We start from the raw sequence: 21,724 nt of genomic DNA, 5'->3' as shown, positions 1-21,724 counted from the left end.
AATTGGGTATCAACAGCAATCACTTAATCTTTTCAAATCTAACTCTTTAACAAGACATAAGAATCTACTTCATTCTACAATGAACATCATGAAAGACCCCTAACCTCCTCATAACTCAAGACTGTGCAACACATCAAGACAGAAATCGAGCATCCATAGTCCTTTCACATCCCAATGAAATTCTTCTCGTCACATCCAAACCATCTAAGCATACCCCGCAGTCATATAATACTCATCATGTAGCTATCCAACCACTCACTGAGCCACAAAACCACTCCTAGGGACACCACATGATATATAAGTCCAAAATCTCATACTCACACAACTGAAATCACCAAGCCCAACTGCGATCTAAACCTAGCCTCAAGTCCTCAAGACTTGCCTAACTCCACAACATAGAGAACACATTTTGCAGTTCATCCTAGATATCACAAGTCATCGATGCGCAACTAGTACTGAATGCTCACATAACATACGAGTGAATGGAAGGGGATCAAAGAGATAGGCTTCAAGCTGAATTAATATCGCACGACAGAATCTTAGTAACCGAATCAAATCGATAACCAACTCTCCCAAAGCTCACATCAACCAGAAAGCCGTCGAATTCTCATAATCCAAGTGTACACCATCAAGACAACAGCATGAAAGAGTGACCCTAGGAGGATGGATCCATATCCACACGTTACACGGATAACTCACGTGCTAATAATATCAATAGCTGAATCCGCACGGACAACTCACATGCCAATAATATCAATATATGGATCAGCACGGACAACACACGTGTTGCACGGATAACTCACGTGCCAAAATAACAATCCGTCCGGCATGGTCGTAGGCTCAATATCACAATTCTCCACGCATGGTCACAAGCACAATAACAAAATCCGCCCAGCGTGGTCACATGCATAACAATATAATATGCCCGGTGTGGTCACACAAATAATAACACAATCCACCTGGCGTGGTCACATGCATAATAATACAATCCGCCCGACGTGGTCACGAGCATAACAACACAATTCTCCCGGCATGGTCACATGCATCCAGTACAAATCATATCACACAGAAGCAAATATACAAGAATACATGTATATGATCATTGAATATTAGATTTCATGCTCCTGGACTAGTATAAATGTCATGATAAGGCGTATACATGTGCAAAGTGTGCTATCGATAATTACATCACAGGAGTAGAAATTATCAAGTCCATTCATGGAATTAGCCTCTATGTAACCTCAAACATGGATCAAATAGTTCACAACAGGGTTATAAATATGAGAAACATCGCAGCATAAAGCTTAACAATCAATTCTATGTATGTCATAGCCTAAGCACTACCCTGCGAACATGCATAAATACCCTAGTGCTCGCACATGGGCCCTGTCACGACCCAGATTTCCCACCCTCGGGAGTCGTGATGGCGCCTGCTCGTGAAAGTTGTCTAAATAATCCTGGGGATCCTCAGAAGATGCACCGCTGAAAGTGGTAGTGAAGAGCTTGGTGAACCTGTCCAATCTCCACAAGGCATCGGCAGACATAACCGCTCCATAGCCGCTCTGGGCTACCACACCCAGCTGAACTGCTCCAGCTGGTTGAGCTGCTGGAGTTTGAAACTGGGGAGCCACCTGCTCCGGAGTGCGAGTAGCAGGAGTCTGGGCTCCTCCTCCAGCCTGAGAGACGGCTGGTGCTACAAGAAGCAAGCCTGCCTGAGTGACACTCTCCATAAGGCCCACTAGATGGACCAGAGCATCCTGAAGTACTGGGGTAGCAATGAACCCCTCTGGGACCTGATCTGGGCCCACCGAAACTGCCTGGGCCGGAACCTCCTCGTCAAACTCAACCTGAGGCTCCGCCACTTGTGCTGCTGCTCCGGGCTGAGCCCTGCCCCTACCTCGACCTCGGCCTCGCCCACTGCCCCTCGTGGGAGCTGCTACTGGGGGCTCGGGCTACTGATCAGCGGATGAGGAAGCGCGTGTTCTCGGCATCTGCAAAAGAACATAGTAGAAATTCAATTAGCATTGAGAAACCAAACCGCACGACAGGAAAGAATAGATGCGAAGTTTTTCCTAACTCTGTAGCCTCTGGGGGATAAATACAGACGTCTCCGTACCGATCCCTCAGACTCTACTAAGCTTGTATGTGAGTTGTGAGACCTATGTAAAGATCCCTCAGACTCTACACTGCCACAATGTCCTTTACACATTAGCGGCACTCTCCTCGCGAACGCGATGAACACCTCTACCAGACCTTCGCGAACCCGGACACACCAACACGAACGCAATGAAGACCCCATCAATACCTGACCAGCCTAGCTCAACACTACGCAAATCCATAGTCCCAAACGCGAACGCGAAGGCTTAAAGCCTCAACCCTCATGAACGTGATTCCTGCAGGCGAACACGAAGAAGACCAGCTTTCCTCTACACACACACCCTTTGGTATAATGGCCATAACTCCTTGTACAAAATTCCAAATAATAAACAATTAAATTTTCTGAAAACTAGACTTAAAGGGCGAAAACTTTTATTGCTGGATATTTATCAAATTCCATTTCAAGATATAAGCTCCCGAAGTTATACTACTAACAGCAGAAAATTTCTTCTATGCATCGTGGTCCTTCCTTCTGCAATCGCGATTCAAAGCCCCGAAATGCTTTTTGCTCTTTGCGAACGCTGCCAGGACCTCCGCGATCGCAATTCAAAATCCTACGGCCAGTTATCAGCAGCTCAAAAAGACCTAGAAGTGGTCGGAAACCATCCCAAAACTCACTAGAGGTCCGTCCAATCATACCAACAAGTCCATATACCTAACCTCAACTTATCAAAAGGCTTGAAACACCATAATTAACTTCAAAATCAAGAATTGAATGTCACAATCATTCTCTTAACTCTCAAGCTTTCAAACTTCGGCGAACGCATCCAAATAATATTTAAACATTCCGGATTACGAGAAAACTACGGACACAAGTTCCGATCAACTAAATGAACCCATCCAAGGTCCAAGAACACCAACTGGAGCCCGATAACATCAAAGTCAACTCCCAAAACTCTCCAAACTTTTAAATTGTCAACTTTCGACAAATAGAGTCAAGACTTCTTAGTAATATAAAAATTCCAATCCAAAGAAACGCCCAAGTCCAAAATCACAATATAAACCTATCGAAACAATCAAATCTCGATTCTGAGGTCATTTACTCAAAAGTCAAACCTTGGCCAACTCTCTCAGCTTAAAGCTTCCAAATTGAGAATCATTCTTCCAAATCAATCCCAAACGTCTCGAATATCGGAACCAACTATACACGCAAGTCATAATGTATCATATGAAGCTACTTAAAGTCTCTAACTTCCGAACAGAATACTAAAGCTCAAAACGACCAGTCGGGTTGTTACAGATTTTTACTCTATGGTGTTTGCTTCACGAGGTTATGCCATGTTGTTACTCTATGAACCATGTTATCTATTCTCTTATTTAATCTAATGCTTTTATTCATATCTCTATATTGCTATTGCTTTTTGCTTATTACTTGCACAAGTTTATAGTAAGTGTCTTGTCATAGCCCCATCATTACCTCGTCGAGATTAGACTTGATACTTATTGAGTGCATGGGGTCGGTTGTACTCATACTACACTTCTGCGCTTATTATGCAGATTCTGCAATGGTCATAGTGATGCTCCGAGGGGTGATTAGCTTGGACATATCAGAAAACTCGAAGTAGTGCTGCATACCCGTTCCCGGATTTTGGAGTCACTTTCCTTACCTTTGTTATTGTTTAATTGTATCAAACAGTATTGTACTTCATTTCTGAATTTATATTTAGTACTCTTTAGAAACTTATGTACTCCATGACACCAGTCTTGGGAGGTGTTTATGAAATTTGTAATTGTCTTTAGACTTGCAATGTAAATTTCGGAACTTTTACTCTTTATTTATGATATTATATTGTTAAATATTTAGTTTTGCTTCTTTATTTACTATTAAGTGTTGGTTGCCTAGCAAGTGGATTTAGGCGCCTTCACAATCCCTTAATTGGGATTTTGGATCGTGACATTGAGCTTTTCGACAATTATGATTTTGTGTTAGTAGGTAAAAGTCTTATAATTTTATTGTTCGAAAATATAATTATAAGATTTTGGAGAAAAGAATTATACTGATATGACCGTTTGTGAAACTTACCTACATTAAAAAATATAAAATATCAAAAGTCAGAAGATTTAATTAAGGTGTTAGGCAACCATCAACTTCTCCATTATATAAGGTTGCTCATGTGATCTAAATGCGCAGTTGAGAATTATCATAGTCTAAAATAAAATAAAAAGTAAAAAAGAAATCTAACACTAGACTATCTAAAGCATTTCTAACGTCCCGGGTCTTGTCCTCTGGCCTCCAAGTACATTTGATAAACTAGTTTTATTGTGTGAGACACACAATAAAACTTCTCTAGTTCATCCCACATGAAAAATTTCAGGAAACAAACGATCAAGCGGAAGTAGAGTTTGTCTATCCAATTTGTTACTGGGCCGATACACCTCTGCACCTCCAAGTAAATAACAAGGATATTTACACGAATAATTATTCATTATTTACTTTTTTTAGGACATATTTAAATTATATATCATTTATACATAATTATATATTTTCCGGCTATATTTAATTTACGCGATTGAATAAATGGCTAGGTTAATTCCTCTAAGTAAATTAAGAATGCAAAATAAAGATATTCTCAAGTCCAATGTCTCTTGGGATCTTTATCCAAATTATCGGTCGGATTCGCTGTTCACTTTTTAGATGATAAATATAAATTATATATTAATTATATACGATTATGTATATATTATATATAAATTAAAAATATGTTCTATATTCACTGATTTTTTTTAGTTCAAGTGGTTGGGTGATTTAAGTTTATTCTTCACTCCTTTCAAGTTTATCTGAAGCCTGATAATACTTTCGATTTAAAATCATTTCTAGTTACAAAGTTACTAGTATTAGTTTAATACATGTCGGTGTAGAACATATTGTTTAATATTTGTGTTGAAGTTTGAATTACCGTGGAGTTTGGATATGCGTTTCCAAAATCCTAAGTTCCTAACCCACCTTGTTTGTTCAACATAAATAGAAAAGTAAGGAAAAAATAACAAAATCGGTCCCTTATGTTTGGGAGTAAATTTAAATAATAATCCCTAAAATATATTTTTAAGCAGTTTAGTCTTTTATATTTTTTGCAAGTGAGCATTTTTAATTTCTATTAAATATTTACTAAACATTCTGGAAAAAGGATTTCACCAAAAACAACATGAAACTCCCGCCAAACATTAGAAACTATAGTAAAAAAAAAATGCACCATATATTTTAATAAACCAAAACTAGCAAAAACTGTTAGAATCCAAGGATTCGAAGCTAACAACGAGATTGTCATACACAAGGAGAGAGAGAATGAAGTTTGGTAAAATGACCCGGTGATCTCTGGAATCTTCTATTACATATATACATGATCCTACCTTGTTCCTATTCTAAAGAATAAAAAATCAGCCCAATAGAGATAATTATATTAAGCCCAACTACAACATAAGCCCAAAATACAAAATACATGAAAGTGACACTCAAATATGCTAACACCCCCCCCCCCCTCAAGTTGGAGGGTGGTTCGCCACACCCAACTTGCTCAAAATGGAGCGATGATGCACGCCCGAGAGAGGCTTGGTTAGCATGTCTGCAAGCTGCAAGCTGCTGGGGACAAAGGATAAGGACATAAGGCCTTCATGGAGTTTCTCGCGCACAAAATGACAGTCGAGCTCGATGTGCTTGGTGCGCTCATGAAAAACAGGATTCCGAGCTATATTGATTGCAGACTGACTATCACAATGTAAGGGAACTAGAATAATAAAAGTCACAAATAACTCACTGAGCAGCCTGGTTAGCCAAGCCAATTCGGCAACAACCTGACGCATTGACCTGTATTCTGCTTCAGCAGAAGAAAGAGTGACTGTATGCTTTTTTTCGACTTCCAAGTGAGAATGGAACCTCCAGGCAAAACAAAATAACCACTAACAGATCGCCGAGAGGTGGGACAAGTGGCCCAATTGGAATTACAATATGCTTGAAGAGAAAAATCAGAGGCTTTGGAAATAAGCAACCCCTGGCCCAAAGTACCCTTGACATACCTCAAAACATGATAAGCAGCACTAAGATGAACAGAGGAAGGAGCATGCATGAATCGACTGAGATATTGAACAGCGAAGGCAAGATCAGGTCTAGTATTAGTGAGGAAATTTAGTTTGCCAGCTAACTGTTTGTAGAGTGTCGGATCAGACAAGAGCTCCCCAGAAACATCTTTGAACTTCACAGCAACATCCAAGGGACTAGCTACAGGAGTGCAATCCAAGCAGTTAAACTCAGAGAGAAGATCCAAAGTAAATTTTCTTTGACATACAATTGCTCCTTCAGGCTCAGACAATATTTCCAAGCCAAGAAAATAATGAAGGTGCCCCATATCCTTAATCTTAAACTAGCTGTCCAGGAACTATTTAAGGGAAGACATCTCCGTGTCATCATTGCTACTTAGCAAAATGTCATCAACATAAACAGCTACAACAGTAATGAAACCATCAATAGACTTTAGCAAAAGAGAACAATCATTCTTAGAGACTGAATAACCCAAGAAAATGAGAGATTCACTCACTTCTAAATACCATTGTCTAGAGGCTTGCTTTAAACCGTACAAAGATTTCTTCAATTTGCATACCATATTAGTCCCAGAAACTACCATCCCTTGAGGAATCCTCATGTACACTTCTTCATCTAAGTTCCCATGCAAAAACGCATTATTTACATCGAGTTGGAACATATTCCAACCCTTCTTAAGAACAACAGCTATGATGGATCTAATGGTAGTCATTTTAACAACAGGGGAAACAGTTTCCGTATAGTCAACCCCTTCTTGTTGAGTGTCCCCTCACACAACTAACCTTGCCTTAAACCTTTCTATGCTTCCATCTGACTTATGTTTAATTTTATACACCCACTTATTCCAAATAGGTTTATTACCAGGTGGAAGGGGTACAATGACCCAAGTGTCATTTGCCTTAAAAGCCTCAAACTCTTTTAACATTGCTTCCTGCCAAACAGGATGTTGTGCTGCCTGGTGATAAGTTGTAGGTTCATGAACATTATCTAAAGCCTTAAGTAAATCTTGATTAGAGGAACTTAAACTACTAAAGCAAACTGACTTGGGAAAAGAAGCAATATAAGTCAAAGTGAAAGGTGAAGAGGAGGAAACAGTTTCACACACATAATCACTTAGGTAAGAAGGAAGGTGATGAGGTCTAGAAGGATACCTATGAGCATTTTTACGTATATGGACTGGAGAAACAAAAGAGGAAGAAGGTGCAGAAGAGGACTGCACAAAAGGAGTAGTAGAATTGGCCTGCATAGGAGAATAAGTAGAGGAAGAAGGAGTGTTGTGGTGAGAAGATGCAGCTGGAACAATCTGTTGAGGGGAAGGAATAGGTTGAGAAGATGAAGAAGTGTGGTGGGGAGGGTAAGTAGTAGGGTAATCATAATCTGAAGAATTAGAAGGACTCGGAAATAATATTTTAGGTGAGGTAGATTCTGAGTAAGGAAATATATTTTCATGAAAAACAATATCTCTAGAAAAAAGAATTTTCTTGTTTGAAAGTTGTAGTAACTTGTATGCTTTTTTTCCAGGAGGATAGCCAAGAAAAATACAAGGTGTAGATCTAGGAGAAAATTTTTCTCTAAGAGGTTTAGGGACCGCAGCATAACATAAGCAACCCAAGCTTCTCAAGTGACTGTAGGAAGGTTGAGTGCCATATAAGATTTCATAAGGAGTTTTGTCAGATAACAAGGTAATTGGGAATCTGTTTATTAAATAAGTAGCTGTAAGTATGCAATCTCCCCAAAAATAAAGTGGAAGTTTGGACTGGTATAGAAGGGCCTGGGCTGTTTGTAATTAGTGTTTTGTGCTTTCTTTCGACTATACCATTTTGTTGGGGTGTATAAGGGCAAGATGTCTGATGTAAAACTCCTTTGGACTGGAAAAATTGGGTAGCTTCAAGACTGGCACCAAGTTCAAGGGCACTATCTGTCTGAATGGTTTTAATCTTTAGGTTGAATTGGGTTTCAACCATTAGGAAGAATGATTTTACAACAAAAAGAGCATTGCCCTTGCTACTTAAAAAGGTGAGTCCAAGTACCTCTACTACAGTCATCAACTAAAGTTAAAAAATATTTGCAATTTTTGTATGTTGCGGTGTTATATGGTCCCCACACATCGACATGAATAAGATCAAAAATATGTAAAGAATGAGACTGACTATAAGGAAAAGAAATTCTTTGTTGTCTTGCAAGTGGACATACATCACAAATGAAAGATTGTCTATCACAAGATGGAACATTGATACAAGTAATTTTGTGTAGTTTGGAAAATGGCAGATGTCCTAGTCTATGATGCCACAAAATATGAGACTTATTCACGGTGACAGTATTTACATGAACAAAAAATGGAATAGGAACAGCAGAAGAATCAGCATATGGTTCTGTGGAGGTAGAGTTGAGTAGATAGAGCCCTTCAGCCATCTTACCAAGTCCCTATGGCTTCTTAAGAGAAGGGCCCTGTAGGAAACATGCAGTAGAGGAGAAAGTTAACAACAAAGATGTGTCAAGAATGAGTTTGTATACAGAAATGAGATTGTACTTAAATGTAGGCAGATAAAGGACCTTAGAAAGAGTGACAATCGAATTAATATGTACTATACCAGTAGAAGTTACTTTCACTTTGTAACATTAGGTAATGTGACAAGAATAGGAATTGGAAGGTCAGTTATATTGGTAAGTAAATATTTATTGGAGGTCATATGGTCAGTTATTCCAGAGTCTATAATCCAAGAGTCAGTATTTAAATGAGTCTTTTGACATGAACAAGAACCACAGCTTCTATGACAAAAACATGCAAGTATACCTGCAAAATTAGCAGAGGCAGTAGGGAACTCATTCTGACCTCATCGGAAACCTGGACATGTTGGAGAATGCTTATAAGTTGTTTGTATTGGTCTGCGGTTATGGTGGAAGAAGTGGGATTCTCAGTGGGATCATCAGCTTTGACCTCAGAGTTTGAGTACACATTGCCAGCAACTCTGACATTTTTATTGCCAAATTTGAAGTTCTGTGGATAACCATGATGTTTATAGCACGTTTTTATTACATGCCCGCTCTTCTTGCAATACCGGCAGAAAGATTTCCTAGGTTCTGGAGATCTCTTTGCATCAGAGTTTCCTCTTTGATACTGATTTGGAGTAGTGAAGTTGTATTTCTGATTCTGAGTATTGAGAGTGGTTTTTGGATTATGGAATGAAGGACCAGGGAGATTAGATCCAACAGAGAATGATGCTGAATCAGATTGAAACATATGGAGATTCTGAATACCCCTCTGTTTCTCATCCTGTATAACCAAAGAGTAGGCTTTGCTCACATCAGGAAGGGGTTCCATCATTAGGATGTTCCCCCTAGCATTGTTGAAGATTTCATTTAAGCCTATTAAGAACTGCATTAGCTTTAGTTTTGATCCCTCTTTATCATCTTATGCTTACCTCCACAATTTCACTCACAGCACAATAAGATTTTGTATTCAAAGACTCCATTTCATCCCAAAGCCTTTTAACCTTGTTGAAGTATCCACTTATATCAGAAGAACCTTGAGAAACTGCGCTCAGATCCTTCTGAACCTCATACATTTGAGCACCATTGGGCTGTCCATAACGTTGATTCAATTCATACTAGAGTCCTTTGGTAGTTTTCGAGTATATGACACTTTGAGAAATGTCTAGGTCGAGAGAGTTGAGAATCCAGCTAATGACCATATTATTACATTGTTCCCATTGAATGAAGAGTGGTGAATCAACATCAGGACGAGTATAACTACCATTGATAAACCCTATTTTCTTCTTTGCAGAAAGTGCAATTATAATTCCCCTTCTCCAAGCACCAAAACAACTACCATTGAATTGCTTAGCAACTATCATAATATCGGGATTATCAGAAGGGTGCAAATAAAAAGGGTGAGAAGGAGGAAAAATCAGTTCATCATCAAAATGAAGATTGAAAGACGGATTGGGATTATTAGGATTTAAAGACGGATTTTGGTCAATTTGTTCAACACGATCGCTTTGATCACCCATCACGAACACGTAGTACAGAAGTTACCAGCTTGGAATCAAATTACCCACATAGAAAGCAAACCTCAGCCATGATTAACCAAAAAGTACCTTCGTTGAGCTACACAATACAAAAAAAAATCACTTATTGAACTGGAGATCTCAATAATGAGATATTCGATCAATTTTCTATTAGAACTGGAGGAAAAAATCAAAAATTGATAGAGAACAAAAATTAGGGCAAATCACCGATGAAATCATGGTAAATCGATCTTGAAACAGAGGTAATAAGAAGAAATTACCATGAAAATCAACCACACGAGGGGAGGTTATGTGATTTCCATGGCTCTGATACCATGTTAGAATCCAAGGATTCGAAGCTAACAACGAGATCGAGAGAGAAAGATAACTGTCATACACAAGGAGAGAGAGAATGAAGTTTGGTAAAATGACCCGGTGAGAATATCTGGAATCTTCTACTACATATATACATGATCCTACCTTGTTCCTATTATAAAGAATAAAGAATCAGCCCAATACAGATAATTAAGCCCAACTACAACATATGCATGAAAGTGACACTCAAATATGCTAATAGAAACTGCACCTTAAAAGTTAAAAGGGGCACTAGACATATCGATTGTAGCTTGAATTTTGTGAATCCTAATTATAGTAGATGTTCTTGTAGGTTTAGGAAACTCATTGGTCATTATCCTTATAAATAGTTATGGGATACCAATTGTCCTTGTACGTCTAAAAAATTATTCTTTTATAGGTTTAAGAATTATTTGGGATCTATATATAAGGGTTGCAATTGGAGTTTATATTATTTTTGTTATTGATAGTGAAAACTTTTTTTGCTTTTGCCTCGAAGACATAGGCTTAGTTGAACCTCATTAGTTTTTTGTGTTATATTTTTAAAATTTATTTTGTGTGTTATGTACTAGTTAACTCATAATCTCCCGCGACAAGACACCTAGAGTGTACCAAAAATAACGGAAACTATAAACTACATCTCCGAATGTGAGTTCCGGTTAATTTTTTTATTTAATTTATAATTCTCATTAAATCTAACCATTGGAGTTTGTTAATTGTTTAAGGAATATTAAAATTATTCATTTTTTGTAAACTTAAAGATTGAAAAGTACTAAAAGATTATTATATTTTGGACCTAGCTACCTCAAATATATGAGGGATTTATTTTTGTCATTTTGTCTAGAATTAAGCATAACAAAACCTTCACTGACAACTACATGTTATTACTCCTTCTTTCAAATTAGATGGGGTATTTTTCTTTTTAGTTTGTCTCAAAATAAATGACATATTTTTAAATTTATAAATAATTCAACTTTAAACTCTTCATTTTACACATTATCTTTAATGATAAGCTTTTATAATCACACAAATATCATGACCCCATAAACTTTAACCCCTTAACTTTTTAAAATCACAAATATAATCATTTTTTTTTCTTAAATTTTGTATCGAGTCAAACTATCTCATCTAAATTAAAACGAATGGCGTATTAATTTTTGATATTGTTCTCCGATGAAAAGAAAACAATCTAGTGTTCCCTGTTCAAGTTTATCCAAAAGAAAATTTTAGAAATTAAAAAAAGCTCATCTAGACGCTAGAATCATCATAACAGAACAAAGCACACCTCAACAGTCACGTTTTTCGTTTGGTACTTGGAATCTTCATATCTAAGAAAAAAGTCCCATCCTTCGAGATGTTACTAGCTTTTTCGAGATTCCCACTTCTTTGTAAATATATTTCCTTGGACCTTACTCTCAAAACCCATCATCCTTTTAACCCAGCTCTGTTCTACCATATATCCATTAAACTTAGCTTCATTTTTTACATCTTTCTTCTTTCATAATCAAATCAATCCAGAAAGAGGAAAGTGGTTGATTGTTAAATACTCAATCAAATATAAGCAAAGGTATACATAAAGAAGCAGAGGAGAGGAGGAATATCAAAAACTTTAAGGGGATGTGCTTTGTATTTGTTTGCGATGAAGATGAAAGAGTTCTACAAAGACAGACAGCAGCAGGGTCTTGTCCTTACTGTGGAGGAATGATTCAAGCTGTGGATTTGGAGAGCCAGTGGAGACTCTGCTTTGTTCCGCTTTCTTTCAAGAAAAAACGTAAATATTTCTGCACCATCTGCACTAGGCGTCTAGTTGTCCAATAATTATTCTGATTATATTTCTTGTTTCAATCTCCCTTATCTATATATAAGTTGTAAGGAGATATCGTCCTGTAACTGTTACAACTTACAAGTTCTGATCATTTTAAGACTTTCTTTCTCTTTTACTTTTTATTTAGCTAGTTTTAGAATATGCGCAAACCCCTATTAATATGAACGCTAAAGTTTCTAAAGAGGGCATTGTATGAGTCAAAATCTGACCAACCGAGATTCCGTGTGAAAAGGAACGGTAAAGAGTTCGCTTGGGCCGAAGTCATATTCATATAATGCTATAGCAACCCGCACCTCGGCCGCGGTCGACATCGTGTGCTCAAAATGCTTGAACGGAAAATTGGGTGTTACGGGACTTTAGAGGGTCGCGTATAATAAATAATGACCGTTGGGTAAAGAAAAATACCTAGTATATAAACTTAGTGAAAAAAAGAAGAAGGGGGCTGAAACAAATGGAGACACACATATTCTCTGAGAGAGGGGCGTCTTCATCTCTCTCCCCCTACAGAGGGGCAAGAAGCAAGGAAGCTCAGGTCTTCAATATATATTGCTGGTCTCATCATATCAAAGGGGCGGGTTTCTACTTTGTTATATATCGGTGACTCTTTTTATCTATGTATTCTTCATTGTTCAATGTTGTGAAAATCATCACCTTCTTCTTTTGTAATGAAATTTAATCAATGTTACAGTCAAATCTTATACATGTTTTGTCTACTTACCCATATCTCCTTCTTAGATCTAGGATAAATTATCTTTGGCTAGGATTTACCTTAAAATCTTCTTATTTAATCAATTTAACTAAAAGCTTAACACTTTTTGGTCAAACATTTGGCGCCGTCTGTGGGGACTTTCTAGCCAAAATTTCAGTTTTCTCTAAATCTAAAGTCTGCTAGGTTTGCACTTTCCGGTTGTCGTAGCCTCGCTCTTTCATCTACAAACACCAACTTGAGAAATTCGTAAGCCAGCTTATGAAATAACCGAATCAATCTTGGTCAGATCTTTACATGAAATCAAAGTCTACTATCTATACGAAATTCATTTCTTGCGGAAGTGATGGATTCGGCATGTCGTGAGCATGAGCTGTCAAATACCAATCTGTACTTCATGCGTATGCCCCCCCCCCCCCCTTAGGAAAGGATGTTTTCCTGTTGTATGATTCTTTGAAATAACAAGCTTGTTCTACTCGCATGTACGGAATATAACTCACGTCTCCTTTACTTTTGTGCACCCTGGACGGGAAATGATCGGGACTCGAGCTCGAGATCCCAACGGGCGAGGTAAGTTATCATCCATAAGAAGTCCAAACTCAACCAACAATGGAGCTAAGCATGGGACTACCAAATATGAAATCAACGTTCGTGTATGGGACTAATTGAGTCGTCTTGCAGCACCCCTCTCACCTCGCCAACCTATCAGGTCAAGGTAATGGACGATTTCGTCTGAATTTAACTTGTTATTTTTCCTTTTTCCTGGATTGGGACAGGAACATGAGCACACTCCCAGGGGCGCGAATAAAGGACAAACACCACCAAAATAACCTACCAAGAAAACATTCCGCACCACATCGCCTCTCAGGCAACGGTCAAGCAAAACCCCCCGCACCACACCATACTGCGAATAACAGAAATGGATCAGGACAAGCTGACGATACTAAGAAACAACCTCCACAACCTAGGACTGGGCGGTGATCCCATGAAATGTAGTCTCTCCAACACAGGTAGAACATGAACGCAAAAATTTTGCACGTACGCTCGCCATGGCAATCCTATGCTGGTTCAGCCGGCTAAATAATACATATCATGCCCGAACGTCGTTCAAAGTAATCAACTCCCAGGATGCCCAGGAGCACGAGCAACAAAATTCTACGTCGGTCCTGTCAATGAAGGAACTAGATGGACTGGGACTCACCGCGATGCATAATACTCTCCAAATAAAGCAAAATTAAATAAATCGGGGCTCGCCCCGACGCACGCATAAACGATGCAACAACGAATAATGTTCTCCAATAAAGCAATGCAACAGGCAAATCTCACCATTCCACCAAGCCCGCACGTCGCCAGGCAAAGTTAAAGTTCAACCTCGCTCGAACCATAACGGGTAACAATTCGACCTCGCTCGAATTTACCCCCTTACGGCCAACGGCAATCGCCAAATTTTAACTTCGATTTTTTTTAAAACACCTGCTTTTGTACATCACTAGAGTAAAACATTTAAAGATAAATAGATGAAAAGACTTCAAAAAATTATACTTCGCCTAGAACAATTATATTTCATGAAAGTTTATCAAATTAATTTTGGGAAAAGAATTACTTATATTTTAACAATTTTATCGTAGTTATATTTGCAACCTTTTTTGGTTGCTGCTAAATAGCTACAAGAATATCCTATGTTTGTCTTACCTGCAAATCTTGTCCCACAGTTCATGCCAATTCTTTATATCTATGACTTTGTATTTGAACTCCCAACCCGTTTTTGTTTTGGCCCAAAGATGAAGAAAGAATGAGCAGCCAGAACACTGAGGCAGGTCTGCAAATCTTGTTCTTTTAACGTCACGTTAAGACTTACTTGATTCTTTAATTTTTCTTATTTATTTAAAATGATACTGCTTATAGACCTTGATTTTTCGAGAAATTTTCAGAAATCACTATTGTTTAGTGGCTATTAACTTGCTATTGCTACCATTTACGTAATTACTTCCTATAGCTATGTTTTCACTTGTTATAGAGTGTATTCGATATATTCAAGCTACTGTATTCATGAATACAGTAGCAAAAAACTCGGTGAAAAACAGCCAGCCGGCTAAACATAGATTGTATTCATAAATATTCGCGAGCTGTATTCGTGAACACAGTAACGGAAATCTGCGGAAAAAAAGGTCTCTTCAGCTGTTTAAAAACTGTAAGTGACTCTATTAACGCGATAGACTCCTAATATAACTCAACAAACTCAATTATAACGCAAAATTTGTATTTCCAGTTATAGAAAAGATTTTCAGCCGAAAAACACCTCAAAAGAGAGCAATCTTCAGAGATTCAATCTATCCTTTTTTTAGTGATATGTTTACTAAAATATTTTTTAGCGGTATCTTTACAAATAGATTTATATACAGATATGAAGTATAGCAGGTCATCTATAGTGCAAAACATATGAATACATACTGCAGATACATTTGAATACATATATACATCTTAATACATAAATTATATTAATTAAAAAAAACATATGAATACATTTTACAATACATTGAATACATACTGCTGGACAAAATAGTGAAACAAAGAGAAGCTTTGAAATTATATAATTACATTGAATACAGTTAAATATAGTGAATATGTTGAAAAAGTAGAAAAAACTAAAGACGATGAATACAATGAAATACATGGAATACAGCGAGATACATTGAATACAATGAAAATAAAGTATCTTTTTCCTTAACACCTGAATCATCATCCATAAGTTTTCTTCTCTATTCTGCATCAGGAATGTCACGACCCCGGTCCGCCCTCCGTGAACCATCGTGACGGCACCTAGTCCCTACGACTAGGTAAGCCTAAATTGCGGAAAAGAAAACCAAAATTTGCGGAAGTAATCAAATTAAAACAGAAATAAGGAAAATAAATAGTGGTTAAATGTGCCGCTCGGCACACACCATAATAAATTCTCAAAATCAATACATAAATTCAAGACCCGGAAACCCATGAATCACAAGCTAAAAAGTACTACATAGCTCTAACTCCAGAATGTCTAACAAGAACTGAAAAATAGAATGGACTAATACTAAACAGCAGGAATAGAAAGAGACTCCTCGGTCTGCGGACGCGGCAGATATACCTCGAAGTTGCTATAGCAGTCGCCTCGCCTCAGGGGTGGTAGGACTGAGTCGAAATACCTGGATCTGCACATGAAAAAGATGCACAGGAAGGGCATGAGTACAAATGGTTGGGGACTTTTCTCCTGCTTACTAGGTGCCGTCACGATGGTTCACGGAGGGCGAACCGGGGTCGTGACAAGGAAGTGTTGATTCTTTCGAAGATTTCTCAAATTGGGCTTGTTTCGATGTCGGGTAACTCTCTTGTGAGTTGTTGAATCAGCCACTGGAGATGAAATTTCGAGTTTTCTAGTGAAAGCATAACAATGGTGATTATTTCTAAAAAATTAGTAAAGAGAAACAGAAGAAGCAACGTACCAGCAAAAATCTAACAACTATAACACTTACCACAACTTTTTGGAGCAAAAAAATTTGAATCGTGAGACAATGGAGATGAATCACTGGAGAATCGTAGTTGTATTCATGAAGAAGGGACTGACGTTGAGAGAGAGATGGTGCACAGAGATCGTGGTTTCTGAAGTTGTATACTATTCGGTGGTCTTGTGAGAGAAAGAACAGAAAGTAGGAGGTAAAATTTCCTTTTCTCTTCTATAGTTAACTAGAGGGTTCAAGCCCGTGCGATGCACGAGCCTATGCCTAACATAATTGTTTGTGTTATTTGCACTTTTACAAGATTAATAAAAAAACGTTCAACACCAGATAAATATTTCCATTCTTGTTTCAAGTGTTTAATAAGATCACCAGAAAAGGAAACACTACTGTCAATTTGATTGAATGTGTAAAACATGTTAACACTTCATAGTGTTTTCATGCATTGTAGAACAAAGTTCTACAGGATAATGAAAATATTATGAAGAAATACCCGTTGTGAGTGATGAGTTGTTCACAACAATCCTACCAATGAGCATTTCCGACCTCTATAAAAAAGATTGTCTTTTTTCTCCAAGCTTTGAGAGATCATCTTTGCAACCTGCATGGCTGAGAGACACTGATGCTAACAGTTACAAGTAGGACATTGGAATCTCTGTAAAATCCAAAAGAAAAATTTCTTATGTAGATGACAGCCCCATCTTGCAGTCTCTTGATTTATCACTGTCGCTGAATTGGACGTTGAAGATGCCATCTGAGAAGGAGCCACTAAGTGCTTAAGTACCTAAAAGATGAATACTCTAATCCTTGAGAGATGCGTAAAGAAAACTATCAAAAGAGAGAAGGTATATATGTAAATAATGTAAGCTAGAGAAGCTTTTTATTCTCCCAAGGAATCCTACTAACAGACACATGCTACTTTTATATACTTCTCAATGGCTTCAAATGGGACAAATAGAAAAATCTTTAGCTAAATGGAAAGGCCAAATACATAGACAATCCATTAAATTTGGTCTAATTTTTCATTTTGGTACTTTAACTCAGCCTTGTTCCATTTTGGCCCTCCAACTCCATTTCTGTTGTTCCACTTTGACACAAAAGCTGACTAGATTCCATGTGTGATTTGCCTCACCCTTGTAGGCGCGTGAGAGCCATTTTTTAAGCCAAATTTCATACTCCCAACGTAGAGGTGAATTCAGAATTTAAATCCTATGGATTCAATTTTAATATTTTTAACATTGAACCCATTATATTTTTAAAGTTATGGGTTTATATGTGACGACCCAAAGGATCATCACCTGTTTTCTTATTCATTCCGTACTTTCGAGGCCTTGAAAACCTCATTTGAGGTTGTCTCGATTTGTGTGTGCAGTCCGGGCGCGTAGCCGGAAAGCTTAAATATGAATTCTGTGAGAAAAAAATGCTAAATTTTGATATTAAATTGAATAAATTTGACTTCGGTCAATATTTTGGGTAAACGGACCCAGACCCGTGAATTGACGGTCCCGCAGGGTCCGTAGGAAAATATGGGACTTGGACGTATGCCCGGAATCGAATTCCGAGGTCCAAAGCCCGAGAAATGAATTTTTGTGTGAAATTGTTTTCTGGAAATGATTAAGGAAAATGAAAATGAAATTTTATTAAAAGATTGTGGTATCGGACTCGTATTTTGGTTCCGACGCCCGGTACAAGTCTTATATATGGTTTAAGCATGTTCTGTAAGTTTGGTTGAATTCGGACGTCGTTTGACGTGTTTTGGACTAAAAACTCTAAACTTGATGTTTTATGAAAAATTTGGAAGGAAATCATGGGTCTTGAGGCCTAATTTGATGTTAATGATGTTGTTTTGGCGATTTGATCGCGCGGATGAGTCCGTAGGATGTTTTTGGAGTTATGTGTATGTTCGGTTTGGAGCCCCGAGGGCTCGGGTGGGTTTTGAGTAGGCCCCGGGAGGTCTTAGACTTAGAAATAGCAGATGTTGCAGGTTCAGAGGAGTTGCAGGCTCCAGCATGCCCGCGGTCGCCTTAGCGCGGTCCGCAGTGCGCTGCTGCGCGGCCGCGGTCGCCTTAGCGCGGTCCGCGGTAGAAGCTACGCGGCCGCGGCCGTCCATGCGCGGTCCGCGTAGCTGACTTCAGAGAGCCGACAGCTTTCCAGGTCAACCAGCGCGGTCGCGTTCCCTATCAGTGTGGTCCGCGCTGGAAGATTCAGAGAGTTGTAGTTTTTCCAGTTCTTCAGCGCGGCCGCGGTGCATTTTTGCGCGGTCCGCGCTGGGTCTTTCAGGGGGTATATAAGGTCGGGAATTTGAGTCATTTTTCACTTTTTCAAAACCCAAAGCATAAGAGGCGATTTTCCAAACGATTCTTCTTCTCCAAAACGATTGGTAAGTGATTTCTAACTCATTTTCTTTACGCCTTAACATCTTTAAACATAATTTCAACTTCAAAACAAAGATTTTAATGAGGAAATTTGGGTAGAACCTAGGTTTTCTAAAATTGGGGGTTTTGGACCTCAATTCGAGGTCCGATTCCAAAATAAATTATATATCTGAGTTCATGGGGGAATGGGTAATCAGGTTTTGGTTCGAACCTCGGGTTTTGACCATGTGGGCCCGGGGGCATTTTTGACCTTTTGGGGTAAATGGATGAAAAAGCTATAATTAGACATTGGGTTTGATTTGTTTAGCACATATTGATAACATGGAGTCATTATTGCATAGATTTGGTTGAGTTGGAGCTGAATTCGAGAGGGAAAGCGGTTGTTGAGGATTGAATTGGCCGTGGAAGTTTGAGGTAAGTGTTTGGTTTAAGCCTAGCTTGAGGGATTAGGAGTTGAGTCACAATTGCTATTTGATTTGTCTGGGGTACGACGTATGGGCATGGTGACGAGTATCCATGCGTCGGTGTCAAGCATGACCGTGAGTCTTAATTTTGCTAATTGTGTACCCTTGTTGAATATGAAAGTTGCAACTGAATAATGATATTAGTTGTACCAAGAAGAAGTTGAATAGGATTGATTATAGCTGACCCTCCCTTGTTGGGATGTTTGACTTGTTGTGATTATTCCCTTGCCTGGACTATATTGTGTACTGTGTTTAAAGTATAGGGAGCGGGTGGTACGCCTACCACAAGTGATATCAAAATGGGAGCGGGTGGTACGCCTACCACAAGTGATATCGAAATGGGAGCGGGTGGTACGCCTACCACGAGATTCATGAGAAATGGGATCGGGTTGCACGCCTGCAACAAGATGAGTTGAATATGAAGGTTGCCTTGTCTTTTCATTATTGTTAGAAGTTAAAAATGTATGTACGTACCATTATTCCCGATATTTTGTGTTATCTGTCACCCCTGAAGCATGCTCCCCTCCCCAGCTTAAATTGTTATGTTCTTGCTATTTCTTTCCGTTGTACTTGCGTATATATCTGCACAGGTTTATGTGGTGTCCAGTCTAGCCTCGTCACTACTTCGCCGGGGTTAGGCTAGACACTTACCAGCACATGGGGTCGGTTGTGCTGATGCTACACTCTGTGCATTTTTGCACAGGTCCAGGTTTCGAGCAGCAGCAGCAGCTTTAGCACGGGAGCATACCTTCAGTCCGGAGAGACCCGAGGTAGCCTGGCAGGCGTCCGCAGGCCCGGCGTCTCCTCTTTCCTTATATTAGACTGTCATCTCATTGTACCCGAGATAAACAGATTTTTGCTTTCTTTCAGACTTTGTATTTAGTACTTCTTAGATGTTCGTGAGTATGTGACTCCAGTTCCGGGGTAGAGATTCATGTTGGGGTTCCGTATTTTATTCAGCTATCTAAATTTAAGACTTCCGCTTATGATTTTAATTCCGTTGCTTTTATTTTAATGCTGTTAAATTATTAAAAAGGAACATGTGTTTAATGAGTGGTTAATTAAGTTGGCTTGCCAAGCTCATGTTAGTAGGCGCCATCACGACTCCTTAGGGTGGGAAATCAGGGTCGTGACAAGTTGGTATCAGAGCACTAGGTTACATAGGTCTCACAACTCACGGACAAGCTTAGTAGAGTCTGAGGGATCGGTACGGAGACGTCTGTACTTATCCCCCAGAGGCTGCCAAGTTAGGAAAAAGCTCTCCTTTATTCTTTCTTGTCGTGCGGTTTGGTTTCTCAATGGTAATTGAATTTCTTCTCTGCTTTCTCGCGGATGGAGAGAACACGCGCTTCCTCATCTACTGATCAGCAGTCCGAGCCCCAGGCAGCTCCAGCTAGGGGCAGAGGATGAGGCTGTGCTAGAGGCCAAGGTAGGGGCAGAGTTCAGCCCCGAGCAGCAGCACCAGCGGCGGAGCCTCAGGTCGGCTTTGATGAGGAGGTTCCGGCCCCAGCCCCAGCAGCTCCATTGGGCCCAGCTCAGGTCCCCGAGGGATTTATTGCCACCCTAGTTCTTCAGGACGCTTTGGTGTGATTGGTGGGCCTCATGGAGAGTGTCACTCGAGCAGGATTGCTTCCTGTAGCGCCAGCCACTTCTTAGGCTGGAGGAGGAGCCCAGACTCCTGCTACACGTACTCCGGAGCAGGTAGCTCCCCAGGGTCAGATTCCAGTGGTTCAGCCAGCTACGGCAGTTCAGTCGGGGTTAGTAGCTTAGACCGGTGATGGAGCGGCTATGTCCGCAAATGCTTTGTGGAGGCTGGATAGGTTCACCAAGCTCTTCACTACTACTTTCAGTGGTGCTTCTTCTGAGGACCCCCAGGATTTCTTATATAGCTGCCACGAGGTTCTTCGGAACATGGGCATTGTGGAGTCCAATGGAGTTGATTTTGATGCATTCCGTCTATCTGGATCCGCCAAGACTTGGTGGAGGGATTTCTGTTTAGCCAGAACAACAGGGTCGCCGTCTTTGACTTTGGATCAATTTTCAGAGTTGTTTCTGGAGAAGTTTCTCCCCGTTACTCAGAGGGATGCTTATCGGAGGCAGTTTGAGCGCCTCCAACAGGGCTCTATGACGGTCACTCAGTATGAGACCAGGTTCATTGATCTAGCTCGCCATGCTCTTGTCATACTTCCCACTGAGAGAGAGAGGGTGAGGCGATTTATTGATGGTTCAGCCGATTCGTCTCCAGATGGCTAGGGAGACTAGTAGTGAGATCAGCTTTCAGGAGGCAGCCAATGTGGCTCGCAGAGTTGAGA

The 21,724-nt window shown here is 39.4% G+C and overlaps 3 protein-coding genes across 3 annotated transcripts; 1 reads left to right on the top strand and 2 right to left on the bottom strand.

Moving 5' to 3' along the window:
- LOC109220790 (uncharacterized mitochondrial protein AtMg00810-like) lies at window positions 5,635-6,497 on the bottom strand. Its single transcript, XM_019385262.1, has 2 exons — window positions 5,947-6,497; window positions 5,635-5,860 (listed from the first exon to the last, which is right to left on the bottom strand). Exons 1-2 carry the CDS (start codon window positions 6,495-6,497, stop codon window positions 5,635-5,637), a joined length of 777 nt encoding a protein of 258 aa, XP_019240807.1.
- On the bottom strand, window positions 8,615-10,200 carry LOC109220774. The gene is made up of 4 exons (XM_019385245.1): window positions 9,880-10,200; window positions 9,613-9,771; window positions 8,985-9,464; window positions 8,615-8,638 (listed from the first exon to the last, which is right to left on the bottom strand). Exons 1-4 carry the CDS (start codon window positions 10,198-10,200, stop codon window positions 8,615-8,617), a joined length of 984 nt encoding a protein of 327 aa, XP_019240790.1.
- On the top strand, window positions 11,841-12,491 carry LOC109223027. The gene has a single exon (XM_019387288.1). It carries the CDS (start codon window positions 12,169-12,171, stop codon window positions 12,367-12,369), a length of 201 nt encoding a protein of 66 aa, XP_019242833.1. The 5' UTR covers window positions 11,841-12,168; the 3' UTR covers window positions 12,370-12,491.

Source organism: Nicotiana attenuata, chromosome 2 (genome assembly GCF_001879085.1).
Source record: "Nicotiana attenuata strain UT chromosome 2, NIATTr2, whole genome shotgun sequence".
In the NCBI taxonomy this organism is placed as follows: domain Eukaryota; kingdom Viridiplantae; phylum Streptophyta; class Magnoliopsida; order Solanales; family Solanaceae; genus Nicotiana; species Nicotiana attenuata.
This window is presented reverse-complemented; position numbering and strand designations above follow the sequence as displayed.